At 40.0% G+C, this 23,514-nt stretch overlaps 4 protein-coding genes across 5 annotated transcripts; 2 read left to right on the top strand and 2 right to left on the bottom strand.

The window, feature by feature from the left end:
- Positions 1-5,571: 5,571 nt before the first annotated feature.
- LOC113164018 (gap junction alpha-3 protein-like) lies at positions 5,572-8,408 on the bottom strand. Its single transcript, XM_026363103.1, has 4 exons — positions 8,362-8,408; positions 7,716-7,804; positions 6,931-7,487; positions 5,572-6,415 (listed from the first exon to the last, which is right to left on the bottom strand). The coding sequence occupies exons 2-4, from the start codon at positions 7,782-7,784 to the stop codon at positions 5,572-5,574; spliced, it is 1,470 nt and encodes a 489-aa protein (XP_026218888.1). The 5' UTR covers positions 7,785-7,804; positions 8,362-8,408.
- A 4,213-nt stretch (positions 8,409-12,621) lies between these two features.
- LOC113164258 (gap junction beta-2 protein-like) lies at positions 12,622-15,764 on the bottom strand. Its single transcript, XM_026363471.1, has 5 exons — positions 14,311-15,764; positions 13,469-13,621; positions 13,131-13,279; positions 12,848-13,054; positions 12,622-12,718 (listed from the first exon to the last, which is right to left on the bottom strand). The coding sequence occupies exons 1-5, from the start codon at positions 14,479-14,481 to the stop codon at positions 12,622-12,624; spliced, it is 777 nt and encodes a 258-aa protein (XP_026219256.1). The 5' UTR covers positions 14,482-15,764.
- Positions 15,765-17,270: 1,506 nt separating this feature from the next.
- On the top strand, positions 17,271-19,220 carry sap18 (Sin3A-associated protein). The gene is made up of 4 exons (XM_026363984.1): positions 17,271-17,461; positions 18,420-18,529; positions 18,694-18,816; positions 18,929-19,220. The coding sequence occupies exons 1-4, from the start codon at positions 17,390-17,392 to the stop codon at positions 19,083-19,085; spliced, it is 462 nt and encodes a 153-aa protein (XP_026219769.1). The 5' UTR covers positions 17,271-17,389; the 3' UTR covers positions 19,086-19,220.
- A 489-nt stretch (positions 19,221-19,709) lies between these two features.
- Positions 19,710-23,469, top strand: rtraf (RNA transcription, translation and transport factor). 2 transcript variants are annotated; one of them, XM_026363983.1, is made up of 9 exons: positions 19,710-19,877; positions 20,541-20,665; positions 21,609-21,708; positions 22,162-22,242; positions 22,341-22,429; positions 22,607-22,675; positions 22,802-22,850; positions 22,963-23,122; positions 23,242-23,469. In XM_026363983.1, exons 1-8 carry the CDS (start codon positions 19,817-19,819, stop codon positions 23,115-23,117), a joined length of 729 nt encoding a protein of 242 aa, XP_026219768.1. In that variant the 5' UTR covers positions 19,710-19,816; the 3' UTR covers positions 23,118-23,122; positions 23,242-23,469. The 2 variants fall into 2 exon arrangements, with proteins under 2 accessions (XP_026219768.1, XP_026219767.1); XM_026363982.1 differs by having other exon boundaries at positions 22,963-23,469.
- Positions 23,470-23,514: the final 45 nt, after the last annotated feature.

The raw sequence follows: 23,514 nt of genomic DNA, 5'->3' as shown, positions 1-23,514 counted from the left end.
CAATAGATGAGCTATTTTTAAGTTTCTTCAGTACTACAGAACAATGTCCTGTAGTCCTGATTTTGCTGGTATCTGAATAAATACTGTTTGGACATATTATACCACAACTACAATACACTAGAAAATGTATTTAATTAGTTCATTTTCACTCCTGTGCAAATGTTGAACATATGCCTTACATACACTGCTGGTTATTTCTTTACAGTGTATGGCACTCACAGAAAAACACAGCGAACACTGGCGATAGTTGAAGACAAAACTACAAACAGCCACAGTATTTGGAAGGTCACACCAACTGAAAGGAGGATTTGCTGTCCACCTCCTTATATTCAGTCATGATTTCAAGCAACAAGTTGCAGGTGTGGATGCCTGCTCTCAGTGCAGGTGTGAAACTCTACAACACTGGCCTCAATTTAGAGAAACTGATAGTGGCTCAAACCCTATTTCCTGCCAGAAAGAGGACAGATCAAACATTTAGGTTTCGTAGTCATCATGTCAACTTAGAGCGAGACACTTGCCCAGCTGAGCCACAACACAACCACTGATAGATTTGCTGCCAATAAATCAAAACACACCTGAAAAATACATGTTATGATTACTTGTTCCCTATTTCATCCATTTTAGTGTCTTTCTCATTTTTGATGTCAGCCAAGAATTCGGGAACAAGGTTCATTCACTGGTAAACATCTATTTTTCTGTCAGGCATTGTGCTTAGTCGGTATATTCTGTCTAAATTTGAAAAGGGGAATTAAATAAACTTTAAATGTAGAAAGAGTCCCGGTCGCTTCCATTATTACAATATACAGTATTGTCCATGCTCATATGGGACCATATAGACACGTACGCAGCAGCCTGCAAGAGTCCAGAGGTCAGGACAGCATTATCAGGCATTCAAGGCCTTTTCACTCCCTCGAGGGGTTTTTGTTTAGCCAAAATCCCTGGGACTTTCAGTGTGCATAAAGGGAGTGCTGGCCTCAGCACAGCCAAATGGATGAGGGCATGAGGACACACACACACACACACACACAGGAGCACACATGCATGTGCACACAGAAACAGCAATGCACATACACACATATAGCAGACAGTATGGACTGTTTTCATCTCTCACAGAGCTGCATTAATCAGATCATAACAAAGAGTTTCCAGTTAATGTGTCTACAGTAAGATCAGAGATAAGTAATGTCAGATTGTAAAGTGAGAACAAAACAGGAAGTTGATAAGATCTCTGCTCTCTGCTGTCACAGCATCTCTCTTTGATACTTAAGATTTATAGCTGCCTATTTATTTTCATTTCATAACTAAATGATATTAAATTTTTTAAGTAGTTTTATAATAACTAATACCTGAAGAGCTGTGGTAGGTAATAAGCGAGTTAGCAGCCATGCTAACATGAATGCCTTACGTTAAAAATAATTTAGTAGACGGACGATTATAAACGCGGAAGATGAAAAACTGCCCCGAACAAAAAAGAAATAAAAAAGATACAATTCACCATGACAGAAAATGTGTGTGGTACAAAAAGTTTATTCCGTAACAGTTCTGTAACCATCTGAGGTAAATGAACATTTACATCAACATGTTCTTTAACGAAAGGTTCAGACACTTCTCTTCAAAGACAGCAACTTTACAACAGGAGTAAAAGCAGGGCGACATGTGGGAGTCTGTGTCCCTGCTTGTAAGGCGCCATGAAAATCCCATCATGCAACCTGTGTTTTCCACTGTGGGATGTTCCATCCAAGGCACATATCCATGGTGTGAAAGCTGGAGTAGCCAAAAGTCTCCCAATTCATATTCAGAAGAAAAAAAAAACAATCACTTCAGGTTTATTTCTCGTCCATTGTGAGTCTAATGTAAATTGGATTCTTACCATATAAACAAACGCGTTCATATCCCTCCTTCCTTTGTTGTTTTTGCTCTATGTATATCTTCATATCCTCCTAAGAGTGGTCTAGCTATTTAACTGTGTAAATCTTTATCTACATAAGAGAAATACTAAGAACACCTTGAAACAGCACAGTTATGAAAAACATTTTCTGCAAAAATGTTAGTAAATGTTTTTTTTTTTTCATTAATCTCTTCGCCAAAGTTCAACTTTATGTCTTTTTGGTGGAATTCTCCGCCCCCAGATTCCTGATAAGGGTAAAAAACTGATCTTATGATTGGAGCAATTATTGTTAATGTTACAGATCACGTTCCTTCTCTTTGGCACAAATGACTTTGGTTTGGTAAATAGGCTATAATTAGCTAAATCATACACATCATAACTAAAGTGCTTCAGCTGCCATTTTGTGCTGAAGTTACATACTGGCACCTAGGTAATGACATGTAAACATCTGACACAGTAAGCAGACATCATATATTCTTTTTCCAGTTCACGCCATCCTTACAAAATGAACTAACGTGCTAAAACTAAAGGCCTTTCACTGCATCTCGCTTCTAATTTATAACCACGTTTTTAAGAAGATGAATGGTTGCATTCATGACAAGACAGAAATCATTAACTTAAACTAAAATACACCTTTAGAGGCCACTAATCTCTGCATTAAAGGTCCTGACAGTGAGTTAAGGTTATCGGTAGGCAGATAGAAAAACTCTTTACATTCCATATCAAGCTAAAGCTATTTTAACGCAACAACTTGATCACACATAATCATTATCTTCAGGCTCAAATACAGCATCATAGCGTAGTCGACTGGAAGGCCACATAGTGGCCAGATGCACCAGATCTCAGACTGCAGACATTAATTTGTAGCCAGTCTCGTCAGGAAAAGCATATACAACAATTAATGTTAACGAAAGCTCAGCACCATTTAGATGTTTTAGTAAGTCACAACGGGGAGCCAAACAGCAAACTGCATTTCCTTTCTGCTTTCATATGAAGCTACAGCCAGTTAGCTGTAGGAGCTAAGTGCTTCCAGTTTTTATGCTAAGCTAATCTCCTCCTGGTTGTATTGTACCAGTACTTAATTATAAGCTTTAATCTCAGCAGCAATTTAACAATTTTGGCAATGTGCAAAAAACATTGCAACATGTAATATGTAATACTGGATGTGTCAAAGCTAGCCTCAATGCTAACACCGAGCTAATTTTACACACTTTGCCCATTTTTACCCTAAAGTTTGAATGCTAAGCAAGATTTAAAAATAATTTCCAAGTTGCCATGAATGCATACATGCATACATTTGAAGTATCTAGATTTATATTTACACTAAACCATGAATCAAGGCTCTCTGAGATGTGACAGCTGCAATAAAAAGTGCAGCATTTCATTAAGGAGACAGTAAACACTGATGACACGGTGACAATTTTACCATTGTTTACCTGATGGTAAACTTTTTACCAGAGTTAGTTATAAATAATCAGGACCTCACTGAAAGCACTGAAAAACTATTATGAGGACAAAACTTTTAGTTTTTATCAAAATGTAAACATGCTGAATGGCACTTTAATTTGGTTATTTTGGTTAGTCTATCAAGTCATTTGATGTAATCCAACACTTTATCTAGTACTTTTCAAGTATTTTAAATATAATCAACTAAAAATCTGCCCAGAGAGAAACACAAAGATGTACAAATCCCAAACGTAGTATGCCCCAAACCACTCTCTATTGCTACTAAAGTACATTTTTTATTCCTGACTGTTGGATGACACAACAGTATGTTGATTTGATCAATTAAAACTGTTGGGAAGTTGCTCTAAGGTGAAAGAACTGAACTTTTTTCCTTTTTTGGCAGGAATTAATAAGGAGAACAGGAAAATTAACATTCCTACGTAGGACTAAGAACTACTAGATAAATAAAAGTTCTCACTTTTTTTAGATGATATTGCATTCTTTCTTCATTTTTTTTCAAAAACCTAAAAGCTACTGTATAAACTACAGCTAGTCTACAAATTAACTTTGAGTTCTCCCACACAGAACAGCGAGGGGAACTCAACAGTTCTGTAACACACTGCAAACACAAGCGCTAGAAAGAAAAAGACATTTTGTCTGTGTTCAAGCTGCAAAGTTTAAAATCAAATAAATAAAGATGAACATTATTGCCCTCGATTATATTAATTTTATTATTATTATTAGTTTTTATTTGCCTCAACTTTTCTAACACTGGATTTTTGTATAAAGTGACCAGTGGGGCCAATGTCAGAAAACGCTGAGGCACAAATCTTTGTAAATTGCAGCTTGATCAGAAACTAAGAACCTAAATAAAGAATGAGGTTCATTCTGTATAATATCCTGTTGTGCCTATCAATGCTATTAATCATAATATACATATTTATAGACTTTATATAGTTTACCCTGATGTAACTGCAGAGATGTCATTTTGAAAACACAGAGACAAATGAAGGTACCTAGACACACACACAGCCTGTGAAGCCTAAGGACTATGTCTCAGGGTGGGACTGCTTCTTCATTGCTTTCCTCTGTCCTAACATAGATCCGTCCCTCTCTTCATAGAAACTACAAGCCAGGTGAGAGCGTCACACACAGACGGTCGAGTTTGACAGACACACAACTCCATCATCACGTCACAAGAAAAAGGAAAAGAAAGAAACAAAAGTGCAAACCTCTCCTCTGATGTCCCCCAGCAAAGAAATAAAACAAAGATCAAAATAAAAGAATATACAGGAGTACTGCTGCCTCTACTCATCCTCCTCATCATCATCATCATCCTCATCATCATCATCACAGGAACCATTTCGTCTTTGTGTCTGGGCTGGCTGCACTGCGGGTGTGTGTGTGCATGTACAGAAGTGTATGTTTGTGATGTTCACCTCCTGTGATTAAATTATTTTTAAAAACTTGCATATTATGAGTAAATAAGCAGCCATGAAAGAAACTAATGATTTATTGGACTTAGGTGTTGTAACACACATATGGCAGCCATTTTGAAAATCAGCTGATTTGCTGAGCTGTCTGAGGAAACGTTGAATTTATATAAAATGCTGGGAAATGATCAACACCAGTCTCGTATCTGTGCATTAACTCTGGAGCTAGAGCTGGCAGATGGTTAGCTTAGCATAAAGCCAGGGAAAACTGGCCAGCCTGGCTCTGTTCAAAGCAGACGAGCAGCAATCCTGCATCTGTAATGTGGCAGGTCGGGTTAGGGTTATATTCATGTGGACACAGTTTCTACTTTTTATCAGTTGTCAGACTTTCATTCCTATGATACGACTAGAAATAACTTTAATTTACCTTACTATGTAGCCTTCCATTTTAAATGAAATATACCCTTTGGTTGTTGTAAATTTGAAATTAATGCCTATGATGCTTTAAAATGCTCAGAATTAGATTCTGTATCTACAGCCATCTCTCTGAAATCATGTCTAATGTTTTCTGAACATTTGCTTTGAGCTCACTGGGACAACATATTGTCACTGATATGTAGATAAGGCATTAAACTCTTTCTGTCTCTATTTCTATCTTTTAATATCTGACGGGCACAGCGTCAGTCTTTTGTTAGGGGGCAATCTTGTCTGTGGTGTTATGCTGGTGGGAATTTGTGAAAGAATTGCATATGTAGGTGTGTACAGCATGCATGGTTGTGCACAAGTGTGAGTGTGTGTGTTTAGCTACACTGCCAGGTCATCAGGGCGAGCTCGGACACCACTGCTCTTGCTGGCCCGACTTGGTTTCCGGATGTCAGCTGGCGGCTGCATCTCTGCCCTTGTAACCACGGTGTAGTCATCGTGTGGGACCATACAAGGTGCTGTGGCCGCAGTGTTTACCTCATCCACTGCTCTCTCCTTTAGTGCAAGAGGGGAAAGAAGGGTATCACGAGGAAGTGTAGGAAACATTGAGTATTGCTCCTCTGATAGAGGCAGTGGGGTTGTCTCCTCCTGGGCAGAGGAGGAGGCGGAGGTGGGAGGAGAGGGAAGAGGAGGAGTGTAGGAGGAGTTTTTTCCATCCAGATTATGGAGCTCCAGTGCCATGTTGCTCCAGTTCTGCTCCATAGCAGTAAGCTGCTCGTCTCTTCCAACTTTGTCACCATGGCTGTAAAAAGAAGCAGGAAGAGCCTCCAACAAGAAGTCGTCTGGGTGGAACGCTGCCCCATCGATCTTGAACCCAGCAGACACAGGTGCGGTGTCCATACTAGGATTTAGAGAGATCACGGTGGGTGATGCATCTGTCGGACTGTAGACTCCTCCCTCCGCTGCTTCAGCCCCCACCACGCTCGTGTTGCCGTACACTGGCAAACAGCCAAGCACTGACTGGGAGGTCTGCTCAGGAATCATCTCTGAGTTTCCGGGCTCTCTCCCATCCAGCAACATCGACTCACTGTCAGGTACAAACTCATTGGTCACACCCTGCTTGACTTTCTTCCAGCCCAGGTGGTAGATCTCTAACAGGTTGAGGACCAAAGAGACACAAGCAACCACCAGCATAAAGATGATGAAGATGGTCTTTTCAGTGGGCCTGGGACAACAAATGAACAAAAATAGATTTAATTCACAAAGAAAAACAAATGTATTTATAAAAAATGTGAAAAAGATTTAAGTAGATGTAGTTTTTCAGTTTAATTTGGAACATGTTTCTGTATTAGCCTCAGTTGCTCAGCACAATATAGTGAATGTAGCCATCGAGTTTATATTTGAGACTCTCAGGATTTTTGTTTTAAAAGGAGCTTAAAATCTGGACTGAACAGCTGACGAAACATGTAAACAAAACATGTCATTTTAGCTGGCAACATCTGAAACTAGTAACAAGCTAGAAATGAGACAACTTCTGTCTAAAATCTTTATGTCAGTAGGATTTTCCACTGGTAAATCTAACTGTGTGAATACTGTAAACTGCAAATGTGTCATGCAAAAATGGAAAGTTTGACAGGTATAGAAACTATTGTAGGGGTGGGGCTTAGTGAAAGGTCAGTTTAAGCTAAATGTATAAAGAAATAAAAAGGATAAGAAGAATATCAAGACAAACCCTCTAACCTGGAGATGAAACAGTCCACAGTATTGGGGCAGGGCCAGCGGCCACATTTATAGAGCGGCCTCAGGTGGAAGCCGTAGAGGAAGTACTGTCCCAGGATGAAGCCCACCTCAAACAGAGTCTTGAAGATGATGTTGAAGATGTAGGTCCTCAGTAACGCCCCACGGATCCGGATCTTTCCGTGCTCATCACGAATTGGTGGCTTATCCCTCTTCCCACCTCCTCCACCGTCACTGACTCCATTGTGATAGAGAGGGTCGTGGTCCTCCTCGTGACGTCCAGCCTTTCTCAGCTCTTCCTCCCTCTCCCTCCTCTTCTCCTCCATGCGGACAATGTGCAGCACATGGCCCAGGTAGATAAGCGTGGGCGTTGAGACAAAAATGATCTGCAGCACCCAGAAGCGGATGTGCGAGATTGGGAAAGCTTCGTCATAGCAGACGTTCTCACAACCGGGCTGTTGTGTGTTACAGGTGAAGTCTGACTGCTCGTCACCCCAGACCTCTTCAGCTGCTGCGCCCAGTACCAAGATGCGAAAGATGAAGAGGACGGTCAGCCAAACCTAGGGAGGAATGATGGATGAACTAAGATATTAACTGAACTAATGAACAGATCAGTCACCTGAGAGCTAAGAGCTCAGGTACATGGAGTGATGTGAATGTTGTCCTACAGTTTCACGTAAAAAGGGGACAACTAAGTATTGCAACTTTGTTCCCACAGGTCAATAAAAATGTTCTTTTTTCTGATCTTTGACAACAATTTTATGTCCATTAAATTAACGATACGTCACCTTTCCAATCACGGTGGAGTGTTCTTGAGCGTTCTCCAGCAACCGCCCTAGAAAGCTCCAGTCACCCATGCTTCACTCAATTTTCTAGCCTAGAGAGAGAACAAAGATGAAGTTCCTGTGACAAGTTACAAGAGAAAAATCAGTAAGTTATATTTTTCTTGCAATGCAATCTTGACAGCAAAGCTGTATATAGTAGAATATTACCTGCCTTGTCCTGAAAAATAGTCCCTTTAGGAAAAGTACAGCGACACAACAGCAGCTTGGGGTCAGATTTGACTATGTTTGTTCATCATGTTAATATTGTCAGTTCTTTAAATCATCATTAAATCATGTCATTAGTTTAGAACTGACAACAGCCAAAGACCACAACAACGTATGTGAAGATTTTCACTCATCCAAGTCATGGTCATCCCAAAATTTCTGTTCAGTGGCAACTGGACTGGTGACCATCAGTATTAACAACTCGGTGACTCCACAGAGTTTACAAGTCTGCTTTTCCAGCCAGTCAATCAGAGCTGATGAAGCCTCCTGGACAGAGAATTTAGAGAAAGTCCAGTCGCCACTGAACAGTCATTTTGGTACAACGATGTAGTGTATGTTTTTAGAACGAATACATCACATAAAGAGAGAGGGAAGGCAGACTTACTAAAATATTGTTGTATTGTCAGTAATAAATCCATCGACCAGAAATCAGCAGAAAAACAACACCTGGAATGGAGAGACAAATAATATACTGATAATTACTAATACATATATTACTAATAAATACTAATCATTTGGGATTATTTGCATCATAAAATATAGAAAATAGGGTTTTTATAGGAAGTACCCGGAGGCTTGTGGCCTTTATATTAGCTTATTATTTATTGTGGATATTTAAATGCAGGCGTGGATGCTGATTCTCATCTTCATTCAGGTGCTCATTAGCATGACCTCATCCCAGAAACATTATTCCAATGCTAAATATTTGCATACTTGAAATGAGATGAGATTTGATATATCAGGAAGTGATGACGTGAGAGTTTAGCATTAAGCAGCAGACTCCATGTGCAAACACGGACGTATCATCATCTTCTAAGTTGACCTGGTGAATTTGTTAGGACAGTTGGATGAACACATCTACATTATCCAACCTCTTGAGGGAATTCTGTCTGTCTGGTGTTTGCTACTACACACACTGTTTACTGAGAGTTTTTGTTGAAAACGGTTTCCCTACTGCACAGAGCAGTAAGAGTGTATCATAAATATTAAAGCTGCAGTCTGTAGAACCAAAACAATGAGCTGAAAGATGCTAAAACGTGAGTGAAACTGCAGAGTTAGATGCAAATTATTTATGAATTCATCATTGTGCTTGTCCTCTCAAGCATAAGCAGAAATCTAATACACTGTTAATATAAAAATCTACAAAAAAAAATCTAAAATAAACTAAAAATAAACATATTTTGTTATAAAATATATTGGTTCTGACATGTATAGTGATATATCTGCAAACCAACTAATACTGGCTCATAAATCGGCCTGGCTTATTTCACTCTAGCCCTTATAGATACATTATAATTGTGTGTGTGTGTGTGTGTGTGTGTGTGTGTGTGTGCACTACAGGACAATGGTTGGCCATCTGTGGGAAGTGAATGAGTGGATAACAGGTCGTCCCTGTTGAATGCTGGACTCATCACATCCCAGGAATGCTGAGGAGGGCAAATGTTTGCCCCGGATCGAGCGATATTTCACACACACAAACATGTACACGCCCTGAAAGTTGTAGTTGTAACAAAACTACTCCAGATTAATTTACTTCTAATATAAACTGGAATCCCAAGACATTTTTTTGATTTGCCCTCATGAGACTTGAATGAGTCTGAAAACATATGTTATCAGTATTAATTGTGAATCAGGCTAATCCATATGGCAAAGAAGTCTAATTAAGTCATGTGCTTTACTGGTCTCCTTTTCAAAATCTACCTCCACAAATGCTGTCATAAGATCTCTCCTCAAAGCTTAGTCCACAGATTTTGCAGCTTTTCTGAAGTGCCACAGATGTACTAGTAGAAATATATTCTCTGCTTACAAATGAAGAGACCCATTAACTGTCTACTGATCCACCCGTCTACCGTACAGTGGCATGTGTACATGTACATGATGTGTTGACGTGATGAAATACCATCTGTCACGAAGACAATAGAGAAGCTGCCAGATAGACACTGTCCTGGCTGGTATGTGCTTTGATGGATCAGAGGTCTTTGTGCTACAGCAGCCCATACAGTTAACTCTCAGTCTGCCATTTGCACTCTAACAACTTTAAGATACGCAGACAGTTGCATATGAAAGTCAATTCTGTTCATTGCACAGATCATCACATAGCCTAAATTTAGTTTGATGCACATTTATCCAACACTGTACAACAATCCAGTTAATCAAGGTAAGGTCACGTTAGCTGGGCTACACCATGCACACATAACCAGTTCTGAATCCTAGTCTGATCCAGTACAATACAGACTGACATGTGTGGAACAACAAATGAACAAGGACACAGACAGTGCACAACTGCATAAAACTGCACAGAGAAAAGAATTAAGGTGTTTAAAGAGTGTGAAGGGATTGAACAAAGGGCATTAAGTAATATAAAGATATAAAATGTTAGTTTTTAAAAAGAACAATGTTGGTCAATGTACATTAAAGTGGCTATTTGAGTTTAAAGGGACATGTAATGCTACTTTAAATGTGTAATGATTTCTAAAGAACGGTGAATAAAGATGTACAGTAGCACAAATTCGACTAACGATTTTTTTTTTTTTTTTTTTTGCGTTTTCTTGTGACAGCGGAACACAAAAATGTATGAATGAGTTTAAATAAGCAGGTAAATCAAGGTGGAGACGGGATTATCTACGAGCTTTGGTCCCAAAGAAAAAAAAAATCATTAGTGGTTAAGAAAACTGAACAAAACTGATAAAAGTAGAAACAAGTAGAACATTAGTTCTGTTTCAGACATGATTCCACCTGAAAACCTCTTTTCCTACTGAACCTGGTGATGAACCAAAATCCAAAAGATATTTTCCCTAAACTACATTTGCAGAAAGTTTGCACATAGTTGCCAGAACATTATTCACCCACGTCACTGGATGGTAAACTGTATTTTCTGTAGTGGATGCAGAAGTGACTTTGGACTCTACAGTATAAAGTTTGTCCTGGTGAGACACCTGTTAGGAGACAGAGGACAGACAGAGGACAGACAGTGGACAGACAGAGGACAGACCTCAACTCACTGCTGCTTTAATAAGAACAGTTATTGTGATGTCAACACTGCATTAATGTCCCCACAACTTAAACCTCCTGTCTCTGGTGTTTCCCTCTGGGAAGTGAGGGGCTGCTGATCCCTCCTCTTCCCTCCCACCTCAGCTCCATCACTCCGGTGTCAGCTGCTTACCGCTGTCCTCGGAAACACGTCTCCTGGCCGGCAGCGCGCTCCGTCCTTCCCTCGCTCCTTCCTCTTCCTCCTTCCTCTTCCTCCTTCTTGTTTCTTGTGAGGGTGAGAGCAGCGGGAGACGCGGGAGGGGTGATTGGGGGGGAGAGAGGGAGAATTACACAAAGAGAGTTTTTAAAAAACACGCGAGGCGACTCTAGTGCGGGAAAGGGGCGCGTGTGGAACCTGTCGCGCGAGGGCGAAGCGCAGCGTCCCGCGTGGCCAAGGCCATCCGCCACTGTCACACATAGGTGTCCGCGTGAGTGGGGCGCACGAGGGGGGTGCGGGGGGATACGTGCGCGCGCGGGCGCGTGTATGTGTATGTGTGTGCGTGGGCAGAGGCTCCAACGTCACGTGTGACGACGAGACACGTTTAAAAGTTGAAAACAGTTTTTAAAAGTTCACCTGAGAAATATCTAGTTTAAACTATGCATTAAATATAATGGGCAGTAGTGTCAGTGATTTATTAAAACATTAATTAATTCATTAGTATTAAAATACTAATGTAAAATAAAAATGTTGATGTGTTTTCAAATTGTTCTGTTGGCTCATCTGCTGCTGCAAATAACATTCAAAAAGAATGAAACACCTTTATCACCATGGCTGCTCCCTAGTGTGTCATCATCTTTTAACCTCCTGTCTTCAGCTGGTGTAGAAAACAGTCATCGTAGACAGTAGAAAACACCTGATAATACATATTTTTTCACTCTAATTATGTTTTTGCAAGTTTTATGTCAAAGACAAATTAAGCTGTGAGAAACACACAGAACAAACGATGTACTCAGACCCACTAGACAAGTGGAGACTGATGATTTAGCTGATAAACATTTTAATGCAATTTAACATTTTCATCCATGTGCAGTGAAACCTAATCTGATGACACACTGCAGTAAATATAATAAATAAATATAATAAATACACATGACCTGATGAAACGAGTGATTCTAACTGTATATGTACAAGTCGTTTTCCCAGACATAAGCTTCTTTATTATGTCTTTCATGAAACCATTAGTCTAAGACACAGTTAATATAAGATTAAACTTTATTTGCAGGAGTGAAGTGATATATAGAGAGTGCATTTATAGTTAATTCATTTATAATTACTCAGTGAATTTACCCATTTTCTTAGTATAGGTGTAGCTGCTAGTAAACCTCAGAGATTGAATGAGGGCTCTCTGAGCTACAGTACTGTAATTATATATCCACATTATGCAAATATACTAATAAAGGTTACATTCAAAAACAAATCACACAAACATCATGTAGAAATACACATTTGAGTTGCTCGCTCTCTCCACCCTCTGAATGTTACATTTGAACAGTTCAGGCATCATTGAAAATGTGCACGTTTGGTTGTATTTACACAGTTAGGTCATTCAAATGTGTTTCACCTCAGCCTTCTGAATGCCCTTCACCACCTGTCCTCCATTATGTTGCTGCACCCTCACGATGACACAAGTAGCTTCTGGTTTGTCCTGTTGTGCATCTTCTCTCTACTGGATTTGATGCAGGATTTTCTCTCCCACCGACCACTGAGAACTCTGAAAACAGAAGACGATGTTCATGGGATTTTCTACAGTTTGGAGAATTAAACAAAAACCATAACTGAATAAATAATGAATAAATGTAGCAGTTGTTTATTCACCTGTCTGACTGATTAATACTTCTACCTTGTGACTGCCTTTGCAACAAGATATGCAAGTTCAGCCATGTTGAGGACCATGCAGATGGAAGAGGCAGTGGCCATGAAAACAATGAAGATGGTTTTCTCAGTGGGTCGTGAGATGAAACAGTCCACCAGGTTAGGACACGGCCACTGGTCACACTGCACCAGCCGCGGCATCCGAAAGCCATCGTACACCACATACAGGGCATACCTAGGGAGACAAAGTCACACACTGTATATTTATACATGTATGTATAATGTGGAAGACTGAGAATCACAGATCTTACATGAAGCCTCCTTCAAACAGCAGCCGGACTACCAGGCTGCAGGCATATGTCCACCAGAGGGCGCCAGCTATCGGGAGTCTCCTCCTCTTCAGAGTCTCCAGGTCTTCCTCTTGGCCTTTGCTGCTGAGAAACCCAGCTCTACCAGAACCCTGTCAAACGAGGTGACATGAGAAGATAAAAAACAGGCTGCTGAATGGCAGCTGAAACATCTTCAGTTACTTCAAGCATTTCAGTTGCCACTGAATCTGAACTTCCACACACAAGGCACAGAAGAGACATATGACAAAACATTTTGTCACAACCCGGTTTACCTCGGCACATCTGAACAGTGCACACACCTGTAGGAGCCTCTTCTTGTCCTTATGGTTCTGATACGCCACATATGTTGCAACCAGCAGTGTTGGTGTGGAGACAGAGACAAGCTGAAGACACCAGAGACGGATGTGGGAGACGGGAAAGAACTGATCATAGCAGACATTTTCACAGCCGGGCTGAAAAAGAGAGAGACAGAGACACAAACTGTTGCTATGACAATAAAACATTTCTTTCTAACCTATTGAAACCTTTTATTTCATCAGTGGCATTCCTGTATAATTAATATAAGAGTATCAGTTTCTTACTGAAGTTACTGAGACAGCATGTAACCTTTTAACATTAATGCAAAGTGCTGTGTGTAAGAAGTAATTAAAGTTTGTGAGGTTTTAGAGGGATTTATAAACAGAAACAGAATGCAGCATTCATAAACATGCTGTCAGTGTGTAACCACCTGAAAATATCAACCACTGTGCTGTTTAGCTTAAAATGAGCTTTTTGCATGAATTTATTGGCGCTGGAGTTACAATAATATTTACTATCTAACGTTGAAGCTATGGCCTGTGGTCTAAATAAATTACCTGAATTAAGTTTCTAAATATATAGCTATCTAAAGTAACTTCATCACTTGACATATTACTAGTTGAGAAGACGATGTGACGCCTCAGACTCGTTAGGCTCTGTGGGCTCAGATGTTTACATTCTGCAGTCTCAACACTAGATGCTGCTAAATCTGTCACATTAACACACTGAAGTAGTGGAAGCAGTTTAGATTTTGTTTTAATTAATACTGGTGATATAACACCCCACACATTACATACTGAGCTGAAAAAGACATGAAAGTGCATGTCACTGACTGGCGCCCTACCTGTAGTGTGTTACAGGTGAAGTCAGACTGCTCATCTCCCCAGACGCTCTCAGCAGCAACAACCAGCACCATGACCCGGAAAATAAACAGCACAGAGAGCCAGATTTTACCAAGGCTGGTGGAGTGACGGTTAGCCCCGACTAACTGGGCATACAGAGCAGGCCAAGACATCCTGGGGAAACAAACAAAGAAGAGGGAATAGTAACGTGAAAGTCAGAGAAGTGGCTGCTGGTTCAGGTTCCTGTTTACTGGGAAACTCTGGTAGAGAAGACACAGTATGCATCACTGACAGCAACACAGATGGAAATGAAGTGGCAAAAGATGAAAGCAGAGACAGGCGATGAAACAAAAGGAGTTTGGACAAGGAAGAGGATGAAAAGGAATGAAAGTGAGAGGAGGAGGCGAGAATGCTTAGAGCCAATATTCATGTGAACCAATGAACCTCTCTGCCCACTGTGGACTGTACTGAACTGAGCCCACTCTAAAAAACACACACTGTACAGTCTTCACAGAGACTCATCAGTCACACTCATCGTACATTAATGCACTCATTCATTATTTACAATATACACACTGTATTAATATAAAACCATAATATGTATTTTAAATGGATCACACTTCATGTACAAATTCTACAAAAAAAAAAAAAACAGTGCAGATGTAGTCTTGAAGATATATTGTGTTGATATTGAATAATTATATAAAATTTTAGTTGTTTTTATGTTTTTTTAAAGATGAAATAGTTTTCTCACCTTGTGTCTGGAGTCAGGTTGTGTGCGGGAAAATGTTCCACATGTCCTTTCCAGCAGGAAAACTAACACACGACTGTCGAATCCGTGCTGGTTTAATTAAAATTAAATAAAAGTAAATCTAAAACATGGAATCAGATACAAACCTGCAGCTCCTGCTTCTTTTACATGGAAAAAAGATGCGTCTCCAAGTGTAAAGTAAAAGTAAAGTTTTAGAACTTCCTGTGCAGACTTTCAAAATAAATCTTCACTGTGATAAAGCTACAGCACTGTTTAGGAAAATCTCTGTCATTTAAACACACTCGTATTAAATCACTACAATATATCCTGTGCTTGTGTTGTACAGATATGCAGTGTTTACTATTCTGCTAATGATTCCAACAGTTGGATGTGTAAAAAATGATTAAGTGGTCATTTTATGGTGACATTTCAAGAACAGCTGTCATTTTTCCAGCTTGAAAGTCAAACGTCAGTGTTTCCAAGTCCAGTTAAACTGTTGTTAGACTTTATTTTACTTGACTTTGGGCTTTTTGTGATTAAACACCTAAACAGCAGTTTCATTTTGAATTTCTATACAGATTTCTAAAAAGAAGTTACACCCAAACAGATTCTGAGATATAATATGAATGTAAGTCATAGTCATATATGGGTTGTATGAGGTAAACTAAACTTCCTATGTCATTAGACTTTACCTGAATCCAATAATCTCCTTTAAACCCCACACCTTCAATTTTTAAAACAAGCATAGTGGCTCTATGGCTGTTTGGTCGGTCTGTAAACAACTGTTTGTTACAGAAATAAATGTCCTTTTCATACTTTACTGCAGTAATGTTGGTGATCCTTTAACTGTTAGTGCCATCAGCAGGTCAATTTTAATTTTTTGAATACTTTGTTATATGACTGAATTCTCTTTATCCGGGTCAAATGTTACACAAATTAGTTTTTAAGTTGGATGTGAAGCCACAATCACAGTTACCATCTCATGCAGCGTGAAAGTCTGGGAGCTGAAAGAACAAAGTTGTATTGTAGTGTAAAGGTGTGTGTGTGTGTGTGTGTGTGTGATTTGTGACTGGACACAGGTAGAGAGTCACTTTTCTGAGCCAAACAATCACTTGGCAGCAGCCAGCCTGTAGCACAGTGCAGCTCTGTGTGCTGCTAATGACTGTGACTGATGAGCTTTTGATTTGAAAGTTGATTTTGCTCCCACACTTCAACAAACTGTGGGAGCAAAATCTTCTCAGTTTACACAGCGGACACTCACAGAAGTGAAATGAAAAGTTGTAAAGAAGCTACAACATCTGTTTAACCTCTGTTTAAAGCTTTGCACAGGAACAGGTGACAGTATTTTAGCCAAAAGGTATTTCATGGTTGAGACAGAGAAGGCGTTCGTGATTCTAACAGAGTCATTAGAGGAAATAACAGTGACACTTATTCCTGATGCATTTCGATGAATGAATATCAGTGTCAGGATCAGACTCAAAGACCCACTGTTTGATCTTTGAGTCAGGGCAGGGCTAAATAAAAGAGGGAGAAAGGCCTTTGGATTCTTTCAAGCAGGGGGTGGTGGTGGGGTTGGGGGGGCACACACGTAGTGAATGAGTAGGGAGAAAGAGAGAGAGAGGTAAAAGAGAGTTGATTGTTAGAGTAGCTTACGATCCCTGACCAGCCAGCAGGAGAACAGAGGTCGCCTGTGTCTGGATGTACACGCTCACACACACACACACACACTGTACAACACTCATATATATTTTACCCACAAAACACAATGTAATGAGTGAGGGGGAGAGCACCATGTGACAGAGTAGCAGGTCTCGATTCTGTAGGTGGACTTGGCTGACTGATCCTGGATCAGCTACCCTGTTGTAGTCTGTAGGCCACAAGAGCTGCATGATTTAAAGCAAAAATAGTTTAATCTTTAGCAACGTTCCTTGGAAATAAGGATTGATCTGGAGAAATAAATCAGTGAACTTCAGACTTGACAGAGAATAAGTAGAAGATGGTCACTCTGTGTAGACAGTGAACCTTTGTGAAATGTCAAATGTATTGATGAAGTGATATAATTAATTACATGCAATATAATGTGTTTTAATCAATTATCAAATGCTAAATTTATCAAGTGTACACCCTCATGCAAAGCGCTGAGTCTTTTCTCCAAACAGTAGAGGGCGATGAAGAGTCGCTGTGCGCAGCCGTAGAGCTGCAGACCGGAAACGGAAACTTGCTTTGAGGCTACATCCATGCTCCTGAGTTGCTGCAGCTCCGACACATTATTCAAGTAAAGTAGTAGAAGTGGTTACATACGTGGATAATTATATCATTGAAATATAACGATGGCCCTCGAGTCGCGGATCACACAGGAGGAAATCAAGAAGGAACCAGAGAAGCCTATTGATCGGGAAAAGGTGTGTTAGAGGGCGAGATTTCAGAGCCTGGTTTAGCTTGTTTATCAGAGGGGCTTTAAGCTAGCCTGGTCTTGCTAACTGTAAATGCTAACAGTTTGTAGAATTGTTTATTAATGTTGGAGACAAACTACAGTAGTAACCTATAGCCTATATCAAATGTAGATTCAATCATGTTCATTTTTAAGTCATTTGATGCTCCGGTAATTACCAGTTAGCGCCAGAGCAAATACAATGAAAAACAATAGTAACGTTAGCAGTTCAAGAGCGCTAGTGCTAGCGTGCTAGCTAACCTTAATATAGGACGTTTTGGCGTTTGTAGAAAAAAAAAGGTTCTCCCGCAAACTAGGAAACACTTTAATGAAACATACTGAGAAAATATAGATAAAATCTGTTCATATTTTAATGAATGGATGTTAACTTGACACATTGTTGGGTCGTTGCGAAGCACTAACTTGTTAGCTAATAGTTAAGTTCTGCATGTATACCATCCGAAGTAAAGCACATCTTCAACATGTTGTTCAGTCTTTGTATGTTGTTGAGTATTCACCTGAACACCTTACAGTAGCTTTACAGATATTGTAATTAAATATACATTTTGCAAAAGACTATGGAAAGACGCCACTGTATCTTGCGCCAAACATGGCAAACTGTTTTTTGTTCGTCATTGTCTTTCATTCATTTTTTTATGATTCAACTAGCATATATCAAATCAGTTATTTAATGTTTACAACAGCAAGAATAATGTTTATCTTTGACTATTGTTTGTATGTTTGACTATTTGCCCTAAGGAATGATGGGTTGTAGTTGCAGTATGTATCCACTAGAGAGTGAAGTCTCAGAAGAGAGACCTTTTCTGATCATGACTGTGTGTAATGCCTTCATATTCATAACATTGCTCAGCCTGCCTATTCTACATACTTAATTTTACCATTATGTTTGATACTTACTTTTGCTGCAGACCTGCCCACTTCTGCTGCGAGTATTCACCACCAACAACGGCCGGCACCACAGACCAGATGAATTTGCCCGTGGCAACGTTCCTTCCAGTGAACTGCAGATATACACATGGTGAGAACACATTTCACTTTTTATCTGTTGGTCAGTATGTGTCAATGGAGTGTGACAGAATGTTGGGTGTTTTTATAGGGCAGTAAAAGTCGGTTGTAGAGATACCGTTTGATGCGAATATAGAATTGGACATTGAAACACGAGTGTGTGTGTGTGTGTTTCAGGATGGATGCTACTCTGAAGGAGCTGACAAGTCTAGTGAAGGAAGTGTATCCAGAGGCCAGAAAAAAGGGAACCCATTTCAGCTTTGCCATCGTCTTCCCTGACCTTAGAGGGAAAATGTACAGGTTAGTATGGAAGTTTAGAGGTGCTGGTTGGATATATGCAATTTGAACTTTGTAGCTGGTCTGCAATTTGCCTGTCCTCCTTATTAATTACATCCCTGTCCTTCTCCTTCAGGTTGAAAGACATTGGCAGCACTGTGTCTGGCAGGAAGGGCGCAGATGACTCCATGACACTGCAGTCTCAGCGCTTCCAGATTGGAGACTATCTGGATATAGCTATCACACCACCCAACAGAGCCCCACCCCTCAACACCCGCATAAGGCCATTCTGAACATGCTCACACATAACACGCACACACTCACACACCAACATACATAAAGCAGCACACCTAAATTAGTTTTTTTCATTTTGTGTAATCTTGGATGGTTTTTGTCTCATTTTTTTAAAAATGTGACGTGAATAAAGTTGTCATTTTTTTCCAAACTCTCTGTGCTTTTCTTCGTTTTTTTACTGTGACATTGTTGGGACTGAGATTTCCACTACATAAAGGGAGGCCGCAGAAAAAAATCAACTGCGAGAATGCCAGTTTAAGAAAAGATTCTAGGTGTAATCTGGCAATTTGATGCAAAACAAACTTCTATAGAACTGCTCTTAGTTTGATGTTTTGTTCATATTGACAATAATGTATTGGTACTTGCCTGAAGCGAAGTGATGTATAGAATAAAAATATTTTATTATGAAACATGGTGACGACATATGAAAGGCTCTTATTAGTAAAACCTGCTTTTCGGTGCGGAAATGACACTGATGAAAAGAAACAAGTGAACAGTAACCTAATAACATTAGAATCATACAGAAATATGAATAAAGTCTCTTAAAGCACTAAAATGCTCAGAAATGACTTCATACTGTTACTGTTACATTTTATTGTGATAGGTATAACAGGAAGTTGTAGACAGCGCATGCGCAATATTCCATTTCCCACAAGCAGAAATAAAACTGCCGAGCTAGCAAACAGCTAGCTAAAGAAGTCGGTCGCTTCCCCTTAAAACACACGTTGAAATGTTTCGGCGAAAACTGACAGCTCTAGATTACCATAACCCTAATGGATTTGACTGCACAGGTAAGATAAACTCGTCAACGAGCTATAAAATTGATCGGGGTGAAGTAAACGTGGAGCCCGGCTAACGTGTGTGCACGTATCACAGGTCCTGTCACTGGAAGTTACAGACAACGCAGAAAAAATAAAGATAAATAATAGTTTATGTCGCGTTTTGTGCCGACAAACTTGTACACTAGTTAAAACATTAGATAAATAAAAACACCACAATTCAGTTCTAACTAATCTAGCTAAGTAAACGTTTATCTTTATCCCTTGTGTCACCTATTTCATTCCAACAAATTGGTGCATATTTTAGGTTTGAACTGGAAATAAGAAAATTAGCACAGTAAAAATGAGTTTATACAAACGGACGTGTCATCTGAACATACTCAGGTGGATTTCAGCCTCATTACAGGGTTGCAAATATCATTTACCACTGTTAACGCCTCCTTCAAGTCGTGTATTAAATAGACTAATAAACTATTTGTGTCCTGTAATAAGCTAATGCTAAATGAGTCATTGTGCAGAGTTAGCAGACTTAATGCTATAATGATCTATCTAGTTCTTATCTTCTTATCCTGGTGGTTGATTCATCTGTTCAGTCAGTTGCCACGTTGTGTGTAGCTGCTGACATGAAGACATTTGGTCCAGTGATTCACAGATGTTTCTCTTCTCGCTGCTCAGATGAGACACAGTTTAGGAACTGCATCGTGTGGCTGGAGGACCAGAAGATTAGACATTATAAGATCGAGGACAGAGGCAACCTGAGGAACATCCCCAGCTCAGATTGGCCCAAAGCTTACCAGAAGGTGAGACCACCGGAAACTGCTAGACAGGATCAAAACACCACTCAAAAGTCTGTGGAGATTATCATTCAGGTCATGGTTATCTTAAAATTGCTGCTCATTATCAACTGGGTTTGTTTTAAGTTCTTGAAGACATCACTATCAGGCAGACAGGGTTCCTACTGGGACACAGGGAACGAGGAAGAACAGAAACACATCAAAAAGGCACTCAAAACCTGTGGTTATCCTAACTGTGCTTTTGTCAAATCCAGGAAGAGATCTAAAAGGAGCACTTCCACATGGACAGAGGAAAGAAGAACAGCACTGTCATCTCTTGTGTTTTTAAGAACCTTCTCTGTACATTTCAAACCGAGCAACACTCTGGAAACTGGTCTAATGTAGTATGTGCAGTTCAGTGCAGTGAATAATGTACAGAGACACCAAACAACAGCTCCACAAACACACGATAGGTCACAGAAGAGCCAGGTACTCAGGACAGAACAGCAGTCCATTTGCATCTAAAAAAACAAGGGCCACTCCTTCGAAGACAGTAATGTTAATATTCTGAACAGAATCCAACAAGGTGTCAAGGAAGCAGTTTACTGCCAGATCGAACGGCCTTTGTTAAACAGAGGCGGTGTTCTCACACATAATCTATCAACAATGTAGTTCTTTCAAGAATCCCCAGGCAGTTTCAAAGTCGTTCCCACTGTTTCACGTGGAACAACAGGTGACCATCAAGTGGTAACACCTCGGTGACTCCACAGGTTCAGTCAGAACTGATGAAGGCAAAACGTCTTCAAGAGCAAATCTAGTTGATACTGATGAGCAACTTTGGGACCATCTAAAAGCTGATATAATAACAATTTTAAATGTGAGTTGTCTACTGACTGCTCCTGCACAAATGTTTATCATTGTTGTCTTTAAATGCTTAAGTTGTGTTTGATTGACTTTTACCTTTGTGCAGTACCTGCAGGACTTGAACTGTCCATTTGGAGTTCAGGAGAGGCAGGAGGCTGTAGACTGGTTACTGGGCCTGGCTGTACGATATGAATATGGAGACAATGGTAAGAACATGGTAAAACACATTTGCTGCACAAAAGTCTGTTTTTGTGCCACACAACAAAACATTGAAAAAATCTATTATAGACAGCAAAAACAAAAAAATGTCACCACCTGGAAACAAATAAGCAACTGGGTTCTTACCCAGTTGCTTATTTGAATCCAGGCCTCCTCCTTGAAACAGTGCCACAGCAAATGATTGCTGTAATCAAAGCTAATCAGGGTCCAACAACATATTAGAGTGTGACTTTTTTTGGACGGCCAGCGTATGTGAGCAGTTCATTCACACCTGTGGTGCATTATGTTGAAGTACTGCTAAAGACCAGTAGATGGAGACATTACAAAAGAAATAATAAAGCCACTTTTCTGTGGGACAGAAAGCGTGTTGGAAAACTGAGATTGAACTGTGATAGTGTCAGTTCATCACTTACAAGCCCCCACTCTGTGTCTGTCCTCAGTGGAGAAGTATAGGAACTGTCAGCCGCTGGCAGCCTCTGGTAACAGTGACAAAGCAGCAGACCCTCTGGTCAATCTTGACAGTAAGTAGAAGCACCACTCTACCTGTTCTTGCACAGTTTCAACTTCTTTCTACTTTGCTTTTGTTTGTATCTCTTTTGTCTTTGTTCTATTCTTTCAGGCAATTCACCAGATTTCAAAGCAGGAGTCACAGCTTTGTCCAACATCCTCAAGATTCAACGGCATGACGACTACTTGGTTATGCTCAAGGTAGGAAGTGTGATACCTTATCGCTTGATACCATATAGATAAAGAAAACACGTCAAACATACAGTTAATAACAAGAAACAACAAAACGCTGAGGTATATTTCATGAAATTGGATTTTCACTTGAAGCTTTCAACATATTCACATTATTTCATTTGTGTTTTCACATCAACCCTTCAGGCCATTCGTATTCTGATCCAGGAAAGACTTTCTCCAGAAGCCATCAATAAAGCCAGCCACAACAGAGAGGTAACTGAACATGCACCAAGAATGATCCAAATATCTACTCATACTGTATACATGTTTGACTTTAGATTCATCTGTGAAGACGATGCTCTGGTTTAACAGTCATATTTATTTCCCTCTTGTTTCCAGGGTATTCCAGTAGCTTTAGACAAGCACATTTTGGGTTTCGACACAGGGGGTGAGTGCTGCTTTAATGTCAACGTGTAATAATAAGCTCAACAAGTACAATATTTACAACCCTGATATCATGTATGGAGGGAAAATGGTGTAAATGGCTCGTCTGTCCTCAGATGCGACTCTAAACGAAGCAGCCCAGATTCTACGCCTGCTGCACATCGAGGAGCTGAGGGAGCTGCAGACGAAGATAAATGAGGCCATCGTAGCCGTTCAGGCCATTATTGCAGACCCCAAGACAGACTACAGGCTGGGCAAAGTCGGCAGATGAGAGACGCTGGAGGAAGGATGGACTGAACCAAAAGGGTTTTAGTTTGAGTTGGACAAGAAGAGTCAGAAATGAGTTAGTATTTTTCTGTTGTTGCATGAGATCAGACTGATTGTGTAACAGAGTTACTGCTGAACAGGCGATCTTGAAGTGCACATTTCTGCTCATATGTTATTAACTTCTTCAGAGGCTGAAGTTGGCCACAGAGAAGCTTCTGAAATATTGAAATTGACAGTTATATTTGTGTCTTTAGTTTCCAGAGGAGATTGTTTTTTCTTTTCAGATGGAGGAAAAGTTCTGTTGAAACGGTTCACATGGTTGCAGTTTGGGGAAAATATAAACGCAGCTAAACAGAGTTTGGCTTCTGTGCTTCTTGTGTATTTTTCTTCTTATAGCACAA

The sequence above is a fragment of the Anabas testudineus genome, chromosome 2, assembly GCF_900324465.2.
Source record: "Anabas testudineus chromosome 2, fAnaTes1.2, whole genome shotgun sequence".
NCBI classification, from domain to species: domain Eukaryota; kingdom Metazoa; phylum Chordata; class Actinopteri; order Anabantiformes; family Anabantidae; genus Anabas; species Anabas testudineus.
Note: the sequence above shows the minus strand (reverse complement) of the source record. Positions and strands in the feature narration are given on the sequence as shown.